Raw genomic sequence first — 10963 nt, 5'->3', positions numbered from 1 at the left:
CAGACCTACCACTTGACCCAGCAATCCCATTACTGGGTGTACACTCAAAGGAATATAAATTATTCTACCAAAAAGATACATGCACATGAATGTTCAATGCAGCACTAGTCACAATAGCAAAGACCTGCAATCAACCTAATGCCTATCAACAAGATTGGATAGATGTGATACATACATACCATGGAATACGATGCAGCCATCAAAAAGAATGAGGGCATGTTTCTGGTGTTTTTTTTTTTTTTGCGGGGGAGGGTGGGGGGCAGGAATATGGATGGAGTTGGAGGCTCTTATCCTTAGCAAACTAACACAGGAACAGAAAACCAAATACTGCATGTTCTCACTTGTAAGAGGGAGCTAAATGATGAGAACTCACGGACCTGAAGAGGTAAACAACAGACACTGGGGTCTACTTGAGGGGAAGAGGGAGAGGATCAGAAAAAAAAATAGGTACTAGGCTTAGTCCCTGGGCATACAGTCTTACAGTCTATATACAACATATGTATGTCAAACCTGTGACCCAAGTTTACCTGTATAAACAAACTTGCACATGTACCACTGAACCTGAAGTTAAAAAATAATTCATGGTTGGGTGTGGTGGCTCATGCCTGTAATCCCAGTACTTTGGGAGGCTGAGACAGGTGGATCACAAGGTCAAGAAATCGAGACCATCCTGGCTAACACAGTGAAACCTCGTTTCTATTAAAAATACAAAAGTTAGCCAGGCATGGTGACGTGCACCTGTCATCCCAGCTACTCGGGAGACTGAGGCAGAAGAATCATTGGAAGAGTCAGAGCAAGACTCTGACTCAAAAAAATAACAAATAACAATTCACAGTTTCATTGAGGAAAAAAAAGTTGTCCTAGAGTCCCACCACCACCACTGGCCCTCACTCCCCACCCCGGAAGAACGTTTTTCGTCACTCCCTTGGAGTTGAAGCAGGACATCAGGGCAGCAGCTTTGGTCATTGTCTCTAAGGGCCAGCTAGAGAAAACAGTTAGGAATCTCCAAGTCAACATTAGAGACAGACAGGAAGGGAAATATGGAAGCTGGCCAAGCCTTGGAGGAATAACTGAGGACTGAGGATCCTATGGTAAATCCAGACGTAGAACACACGGGCAGCCCTTTTAATTTACTTCCCAGCCTATGTGGCTACTTGGTGGAAGCCTGGATGTTTTCCATGTTGCTGTATTTCCAGAGTCCTTTACCCAGCGATTCTCTTGATCCCCATTTTACACCAACAACTTCTCTCCCATGTCTTTGTCCTGTGTTGCAACAAAACTGTTTAAGGTTTTTAAACACACACACACACACATACACACACACACACACACTGGAGTCTCACTCTGTTGCCCAGGCTGGAGTTTAGTGGTGCAATCTCAGCTCACTGGAAACTCCACCTCCCGGGTTCAAGTGATTCTCCTGCCTCAGCTTCCCAAGTAGCTGGGATTACAGTAGCATGCCACCACACCTGGCTAATTTTCGTATTTTTAGTAGAGACGGGATTTCACCGTGTTGACCAGGCTGGTCTAGAACTCCCGACCTCAAGTGATCCACCTGCCTCAGCCTCTCAAACTGCTGGGATTACAGGGTTAAATCACTGTACCCGGCCTAAAATTCTTCAGTTCGCCTCTCCATTTTCAAGTAGGCTTTCCAGCTCTCACTACCCTTCCAGAGCTGTTGTTGGCCAACAATGACTTCCACCTTGCTAATGTCATGGGTCAATTCTCAGTCTTCAGTCTCCTTGAATAAGGACCGCCATCTGACACAGTTGACCTTTCCTTCATTAGTAAATGTGCCTCACTGGGATCCGAGGATACCACACGCCATTGACTTTTCCTTCTAGCCTAATGACTCCCTCAAAGGCCTTCGCTATTTTCTGCTTTTCTCCCCAACCACTTCATGTTGGAGAACTCTGGGCAACAGTCTTGGGATCGTTTTGCTTCCTGAACAACATTCCTATCCTTGGTGAACTCAGTCCTTGGCTTTAAATATACATGTGTGTCATACACATGTATATATGAATGACACCCACATTTTACCTTCAGTTCAGAGACATTCCACACTGCTCTTTGGACACCTAATAGACATCGCAACTTTAGCTCAGACAACTTTAGACTGACCTTCCTCAAATTCTTGCTCCTGCCATCGTTTCCCATCTCAGCAGCAATTCTCACGTGGCAGTTTCCAAAACAAAGATCTTGGGGCCATTCTTCTATCTCCTCGTCTAGATTTAATCAAGGAATTATCCTTTGTCAACATATGCCCCGGAGTTGGCACCTCACCAACCTCTACTATTCACACCCTCGGAGGCACCATTGATTCACACCCGGCAAACACCAAGAAAAGGAGCCTCCTCTGAGCTTTCAGATTCTGTCCTACGGTCCCTGATTGGCCATTTTTAAACATAGTATCCAGAATGAGCTTCTTAAAATACAAGCTAAATTATGGCATCTCTGCTCAAAACCCCTCAAAACTCCTCACCTCACTCCAGAAAACCCAGTCCCGACACTGATTTACAACACCGTGATCATACCATACATACTTGTGAGCCATTTCCGTCATACCTTTCCTGCCTCACACTGGTCTAACCACATAGGTCTCTGAACACAAAGCCTCATGGATCCCCACCCCTCCCAGGGGATGACCAACAGTTTATTTGGCTCATTCTTTCACCTCATTCAAGCCCTTGCTCAAATCTCACTTTCTCTATGGAACTTATTTCTACAGCTTGTACCCTCCCATACCGCTGAACACTCACTTATGCACCCTGACCTTGCCATTCTTTTCCCCATAACATTGTTACCCTAAAATACTTTAAAATGCATGTACTTATTATGTCAGCCTATATTCTGTCTCGTCAGATAGCAAGCAAGGAAATTGGTCTTTTTTCCCCATCGATATATCCTAGTGCTTAGACAAGCACCCCAAAGTATGCATTCTTCTCAAATGAAAATAAAGCTAACTCCTGGGCTTCCGGAATCCTAAGATCATATATGTTGATGTGTACTGAATAATTTAGTGACATTTCCTATAGAGCTATTATAAACTCAGATAAATACTCATTTTCCCAATGACTGTTTAGGCAAGTACAGCTGTTTTTCACCTGATTCTAATGCATTCCCTAGGAAAGAAACTGCTAGACTCCTACCCTGACCCATTTTTACTTTCTTCCTTAGGATAAATCCAGTTGTTACTATTTCTTCCTGATGGCAAGAGACTACTTTCCCAGTCCACCTTTGTAGTTATATGAAGCTGTGTGAGGACAAGGTAAACAGGTCAATGAGATGCAAGCAGAAGTGATACAAGAAAGAGTTTTGAAAAGGCTCCATCAAGGAAGCTCCTGAAGCTTCTAGATCAACCTTTCCTTCTCCCTTCTGTTGCTTCCTGCCTTGAAGGCAGCCATGATGACTGGGACCTCAGATGCCATTGTGGCCCAAGGTCATCTTTATCATAGACACACTAAAGATGGTTGAGAAGTACAGAAGGAGCCTAGGCCCCGAAGAGCCTGACCTGAAAGTGTGTTTTGTATATTATCTTCTCCCAGAGAAAGAAAAAGATCACCGTTATTCCTGGGGGAACCTCTAAGGCAGAAGTTGATATAGTACTTACTTGAGTGTACGAAGTTTACAGCTAGAATGCTCCAGGGCTTTAGACAGAATCCTTTCTGAAATATCATTAAGGTCACTGTCAAAAAGATGCAGCTCCCAGAGGGTGTCCATTGTACAAAAAAGAGAGCAGATCTCTCTCCAGTAGACAAGGCTCTTCATTTGACTACATAGAAGAAAAATTGAGTTTTCCAACGGAATCGATTCAACTCCAGCAATTTGTAAAACACGTAAATTAAAGTATCTTTTTAGAGTGTCTGTTGTCTGACCCAGACTTAATACCAGGCAGCAAGAAATAAAGTAGGGTCAAGCATGAAAAAACAACATTCAGATCCACTAAAGTGGTTGGTGATTCCATATTCAGGTAAGATACATCTGAGTGCAGGGCCTTTAAATGCGAGAATATTTTAAAGCTTCAATATTAAAAATCAATGTTGCATGTTTTGTGCTATCATGAACATTCTTATAATGTAACAACACAAGGTTTATTTCTGTTTAATCTATACAACAGATCTGAAGAAATTAGGTTAAACCACTGGTTTGCAATGAGGCAATTCTGCCCCTCAGCAGACATTTGGTGATATAGATTTTTCTTGCTGTCACAAGTGGGGAAAAAGGGACCCTACTGGCCACAGGAGAGACCAGAGATACTGCTAAACCACTGACAATGTGCAAGATAGACCACCCCCACAAAGAACAGCTGACCCAAAATGTCAACAGTGCTGAGGCTTAACTCAAAGTTTGAGTTTAAACAGAAGCAGAGAGATTTAAGTCACGGGTCTAATTGGAAGCTCAATTGGAAATGAAGTTCTTCATGGCTCCGAGTTTGTCTTGTTCTGGTCAACAAGCTCTAGAATTCTGGGCAGGTCTTAGGAAGGCAGAAAAGAGGATTTATTTTTTAAAGACTCACCTAGCAGTTGGCCTTACAAGTGGCTCTTTGTATTCAAAGATGCGCTGAACACTCAACTTAAATGTCCTCAAGTGACAGCAGTACTCCAGACAGTATAATGAGACCATCATATCCTTGTTTGATTGAAGGTAAACTGTAACCTCCTTGAGAGGGTTCACAACCTTCTTCACAAATTCTTCTTCCTGATTCTCAAAGAGACAGTAAAACAAAGACCCATGGTGCGTCAACTTTTCCTGGTCTCGGCCCAAATGTTTCATGTATTCCACCGAGTACCTCCTGAAGCTCTCTACCATGGGTAACTGGCAGCCAAAGGTTGTCTCAAGAATCTTTCTCCTGTTTTCATTTAGAAGACCAAAAATGAAAGTAAACACTCGATTAAAGTCACAGTATTGTTCTCTCTTCTCTTTGTACTCTCTGCTGCCTGAGGGGATCAGACAGTTGGGTACTGCCATCAGAAATGCAATGGCTGCACAAAACTCCTGGACGTTCAAGTGTATGAACTTGTAACGGTCTTTATGAGTGCTGCTCGGCAAAAGAATATTCACGGCCTGCAACACAGAGACATCAGCCTCGGTAAACCCAACACATCTGAGGTCTTCACCACTGAAATTGAGGGTGCTCAGAAACAGTCCTCCTGCAGCCAGCAAACACAGACGTTTTAGGAGACCTAGGTGATACTGATTGGCAGTGAGTCTAGCCTCTGATGTCAACGCATCAGCAAGAAAGTGGGCATGTAGATCAGTGGGTGTTTCACAGCAGTGTTGGGGGTCATGCCCCTTGTCCATCTGCCGATTCAGGACAGTACATGTGATCCAGCAGAGGTTGGCGACTCGGCACAGACTCGTGAGTATTTCATTGTCATGTACAAGCATGAGGGCTGTCGACGCTCTCTGGTGGTCGTTAAAGAAAGAGTGAAAATATAGCTCCCTCTTCTCATTCGAGAACTGCAAGGTCACATAGCAATCTGTGGTTTTCAAGAACATTTTGATGTTTTCCTCCCTCGTGGGCCTTGAGGAGATGAGGAACCAGCAACCTGGAGCCATTTGTCTCTTCAGCAAACTGACCAGGAGAATTGGAATTGGAACTTTCTGGGTGCTGTTACTACACAAAGCATGTTCATTGACATTTAACTCGAACCTTAGGTTGTCCACGTCCTCGAGGATGAAAAGGAGTTTCTTGGGATCAGACAGGATGTCTGCAATGGGAGCCTGGCCATCAGGCCAGTCCTTGGCGATCAGCTCAGCCAAACTGCTGTTGGTCATCTGGTTTATTTCGTGAGAAGTGAGGTGAACGACGTACGAGATCATGTTCTGCCACATCTCGCCGCTGATCCACTTCATCACAGCCAGGTTTATAGTCATAGTTTTTCCAGATGCTCTATCTCCTATCAGGAACACATTGAGATCGTTGGCTGAATAACAGCTGGTAGAATCATAGGCTAATTGAAGTACGTAGAAGACATCTGACGCAACGTTACAAAAAAATTTATAATGAAATTCTCCAAAAGTGTGATTTTCCCATCGCAGGGTGACTTTTCTCCTCATGAGAGCCTTGCATGCCTCCTGATTACCTAATCCAGCGAGTATGGGGCAGAAAATAGAACAAAGATAGAAGTTCAAGATGTAAGAACAGTTTTAGCTTCTTTTCATGTTTACAGGAAAAGTGTAGTAGAAATTTTTTACTTACTCTATCACAAAGATATAGGTACAAAGATATTTACTATCATGTTGATTTGTTTTTGAGATGGAGTTTTGCTCTTATTGCCCAGGTTGGAGTGCAGTGGCACGATCTGGGCTCACTGCAGCCTCCACCTCCTGAGTTCAAGCGATTCTCCTGCCTCAGCCTCCCGGGTAGCTAGGATTACAGGCACGCACCACCACACCTGGCTAATTTTTTGTATTTTTAGTAGAGAGAGGGTTTCGCCATGTTAGCCAGGCTGGTCTCGAACTCCTAGCCTCAGGTGATCCACCTGCCTCGGCCTCCCAATGTGCTGGGATTACAGGCATGAGCCACTGCACCTAGCCCAAGTTGCTTTAAAGGAAAAGGGTTGAATAAAACCTATTTAACCCATACAATAGAGTTGACAGATCTGTTTGAGCATTGCTCTTTATCCTGCAAGGGCTTCCCTCTCTTATGTTGGCATCAAGAACATATTTCTTTCCTTTTTGGGGGTTCCCTAGCATTTTATGTAGCCTTCAATTATAATGTTTTGTTTCACACCCAGTTTTTCTTTCGAGGCAGTAACTCGAGTTCAGGGACTGTTTCCTGGTATGTTTTCAGCTCAAAGTATCTACCTAGTACATCTTGGCCTGTCAGTCATGAGTTACACGTTCATCTTTCCTTCCATTTTCTTGTTTATGCATATTATTACTTAAATCTGGATCATTTAATGAACTACTTAAGATAAATGAAGTGATATATGGAATAAAGTTAAAACGTATCATAAAGGGAGTCTTATTTCTTGAGAACACACAAGATTACACTCCCACTACAAAAACAAAAATGTTAAGACATAAGTATAAAGCTATCATAGAGGTATGATACAGAAATGATCCAAATAAGTGAATTCCTAGAAGAAGATGACTTCTTCCTCAGTGAACAGATACCTGGAAATGTTTTTATCCCTGGGTAAGGGCAGGCAGAAGAGTGACCCCGGCAGCCTGGAAGAACTTTGATGGGATAAATAAAAGCCAGCGATTAACAGCTGCAGCAGGGCTGGTGTGGTGGACCTGAATGTACTGGAATGTGACACACTAGCTCCCCGCCGTGGAGATGAGCCTGATGGATAAACGGACCTGATCCCACCCTCAAGACTACCAGGGCTGCCCAGTTCCGATTCATCACATCCCAACAGCCTGGCAGAGACAGGACTTTCTCCTTACTCTTTTTATTTACGATGTTCAGTATACAATAAAAAATTGAGATTCAAAGCAGAAAACCATGATGATGATGGTGAGTATGGTTTGTGATTATAAACCATGATTTATAATAAAGAAAAAAATCTTTGGAAGATGTCTATTTAGGTGTTTTTTTTTTTTTTTGGACAATTTACTGATTGGGTTATCTGTTTTCTTGTTATTGAGTTCCTTATATATTTTTGATATTAGTTTTGTATCATACATAGTTTACAAATATATATTCTCCTAGTCCAAGGGTCTCTTCACTCGTTTCCTTTGCCATTCAGAAGCTTTCCAGTTACACACACGCACACACACATGCACACACAAGAGAATAAGTATGTGAGACAATAGATTTGTTAGCTTCATGTCAACATTCCACAATGGAAACATATCTAAACATCACATTGTCCCTTATAATTATGCATAACTATTTGTCAAAAGTAAAATAAAAACTGAATAGAAGCATACGTACATATAACCCAGCTTTTGGAATTAGGAGGTAATAATTTTATAAGTTTCATAATATATTACATATATATCCCCATATATTATGTATATAGAGTATAAGAATCAGATGGATGCTCTGTAACTTAAAATATACACTCTGCAAAACAAAGAATTCACTGGAATGGTTGAATGGCAGATGGCACACACAGAAGAAACGATGAGGGGCACCAGCACAGATCAATAGAGCTGACCTGACAACCACAGCGGAAAAACAATCACAAAACCAATCAGATCATCAGGGAACTGTGATACAATATCAAAGAATGAGTATAAAATACATGTAATTACAGTCCCAAAAGGAGAGAGGATGAAAAGGTGTTCATCATCACGAATCAAAAGTGCAAATAAAAATCATGATGAAAACACCTGTTAGCATGGATATTATCAAGAAGACAAAAGGTAAGTGTGAGAGAAGATGTGGAGAAAAGGGAAGCCTTGTGCACGGTGTGTGAGGCACTGTCAATCAGAGGAGTCATTTTGAAAACTGATGTGGAGGTTCCTCAAAAAATTAAAAATAGAACTACCCGATGACCCTGAAGCTCTTTCCTGAGAATGCTTTGTAGTCAGAGAAGCCTGTCAAGGACCTTTGTATTTTCTACAAACTTAGTTCAAAACCTTAAGTTTATTCTTCAGTCCATTCCTCCCTCGTCACTTTTTATGATGAACAAAACCACCACCACCAGGCTGCATCTTTATTCTCTCCCAAAATCTCCTTATCTTCAAGTTCATAAATGTGGATTTTCTACTGTTATTTCAGAGAACAACCTTGCTAAACTTTTCACCTGTTAAGGTTCCCACCTGATAAAGTCCACTGAAGGTCAAAGGCATGTTGAAAATTTACTAAAATGGTAGAGGATGGCCAGGCACAGTGGCTCACACCTGTAATCCCAGCACTTTGGGAGGCCAAGGCACGCAGATCACCTGAGGTCACGAGTTCGAGACCAGCCTGGCCAACATGGTGAAACTCCGTCTATACTGAAAATAGAAAAATTAGCCCGGCATGGTGGCAGGCACCTGTAATCCCAGCTACTCAGGAGGCTGAGACAGGAGAATCACTTGAACCCAGGAGGCGGAGGTTGCAATGAGTCAAGATTGTACCACTATACTCTAGTCTAGGAGAAAAAAAAATTCTAAAAAGCAGAGGAAAGAAACTATAGGTGAAGTAGTTTCTTGACCCGTAGTTTCCTCTACCCTTTAATTACCTGACTTGTAGTTTCTTTCCCCATTGACAACTTCGAGGCCCATCAGGTGTCTACCAATTCCCTGTCCCACATCCAAGGCTCCATTTGAGTTGTTTTTCCACTGGGAGCAATCTATGTAAGTACTAAGACCTTTTGCATTTACTACTGTGATATGTGAAGCCATCCCAGAAGAGGTACTGGGTGAAGAAAGTGAAGAAAAGAAACCACGTCTGACATTCTCTTAAATATCTGCAATTTGAAGAGAAGTAAACAGAGCAGGTGAACAAGAACCTCATGAGGAAGTGACAGCACAACAGTCTTGAGAATAAGATCATCAAGAGAAGCAGGAAGAATTTCTATTTTCTCAGGGCACTGGGCAGAGCAGGAGGGGAAGGGCATTGCAATGTCCATGGAATTGAGAAATGCACTGAGTGGACTCAGCCCTGCTATTGACATTTAAACGGTCTCCATGGAGGACACAGCCATGGTCTTTAGGAAAGACGTCTCTCAAACTCTGGTTCACTTCCCCCTGCCATTGACACCCTCAGCAGATAGTGGTAAAAATGTAAAGGGTAACAAGAGGTTACAACGTGGCCTAGGAAGCATGTTCAGGAGACTTTACGCCAGACCGATATCAGTCTGTGGCCTGTTAGGAACTGGGCCCCACAGCCGATGGTGAGTGGTGGGTGACTGAGCCCTCCTCTGTACTTACAGCCGCTCCCTATTGCTCACATTACCACCTGGGCTCTGCCTCCTATTAGATCAGTGGGAGCATTAGATTCTCACAGGAGAGTGAGCCCGATTGTGAACTGCACACAGGAGGGATCTAGGTTGCACCCCCCTTATGAGAATCTAATGCCTGATGATCTGTCACTGTCTCCCATCCCCCCAACATGGGACTGTCTAGTTGCAGGAAAATAAGCTCATGGCTCCCAGTGATTCTACATCATGGTGAGATGTAGAATTATTTCATTGTGTATTACAATGTAATAGAAGTATACGATAAATGTAATACATTTGAATTATCCCCAAACCATCTACCCCACCCATTCTGGTCCATGGAAAAATTGTCTTCCTTGAAACTGGTGCCAAAAAGGTGGGGGACTACTGTTTACACTGTACCAGGAGAAGCTGTACATTTTGGACCCAGTTGTCCTTGGTAAGCTTGAGCTAGATAAGAAAAGACAAGTGAATGACAGGATAACCGTGCAACATAAAAGTAAAAAGTTACTAATTCTGGAAGAAAACACTCAAGGAAGGAAAACCAGTTTACCACCATGTCAAGGTACTTAAAGTGTAATTTTTAAAATATCTAAAATATAAAGTGAGGCATGGTTAGAGAAGATGGTGGACCAGAAGCTGGTAGCGTGTACTGCTCTCACGGAGAGAGAATAGAGTGGCAACACCAGCTCTTCAACTGGATTATCTAGGACACATGAGATTCATCAAGGAAGCCACACAACCCATGGAGAAGAGAAGAATGAGACAGGACAGCCACCAGCCCAGGACTGGCACACAGCCCAGGAAGGCCCTGACCACAGGGAGATGGTGAGTGAGCAAGAATCCCCATGGATCGTTATTTTACAGTATATATCCAAACATCAAGTTGCACACCTCAAGTGTATGTAATTTTTATTTGCCAGTTACATCTCAATAAAGCCAGAAGCATGTAGGTATGGAAGGAAAAGGTCCAAGAAAATTGTATGGCCTCAAAATACAGAATATAGACAGAAAGATCAAATTCGGGTTACAGAAAAAAATCCTTACAATTATAGAGTATATAAATATGGGTGACAAGTGTTTTAAAAAAGGAGACCATCCTGGCTAATATGGTGAAACCCCGTCTCTACTAAAAATAC

General features: G+C 42.6%; 1 protein-coding gene across 1 annotated transcript in view; it reads right to left on the bottom strand.

Moving 5' to 3' along the window:
* NLRP11 (NLR family, pyrin domain containing 11) overlaps positions 1 to 10963 on the bottom strand; it is a 59412-nt gene that overhangs the window by 26618 nt on the left and 21831 nt on the right. The window contains exons 3-4 of the mRNA XM_011932572.1: positions 4517 to 6086; positions 3611 to 3772 (exon numbers count right to left, since the gene is read on the bottom strand). Of these exons, the coding sequence (XP_011787962.1) occupies positions 3611 to 3772; positions 4517 to 6086 (1732 nt within the window). The remainder of the gene's footprint in view (positions 1 to 3610; positions 3773 to 4516; positions 6087 to 10963) is intronic.

The sequence above is a fragment of the Colobus angolensis genome, unplaced genomic scaffold (genome assembly GCF_000951035.1).
Source record: "Colobus angolensis palliatus isolate OR3802 unplaced genomic scaffold, Cang.pa_1.0 Scaffold96, whole genome shotgun sequence".
NCBI lineage: Eukaryota > Metazoa > Chordata > Mammalia > Primates > Cercopithecidae > Colobus > Colobus angolensis.
Note: the sequence above shows the minus strand (reverse complement) of the source record. Positions and strands in the feature narration are given on the sequence as shown.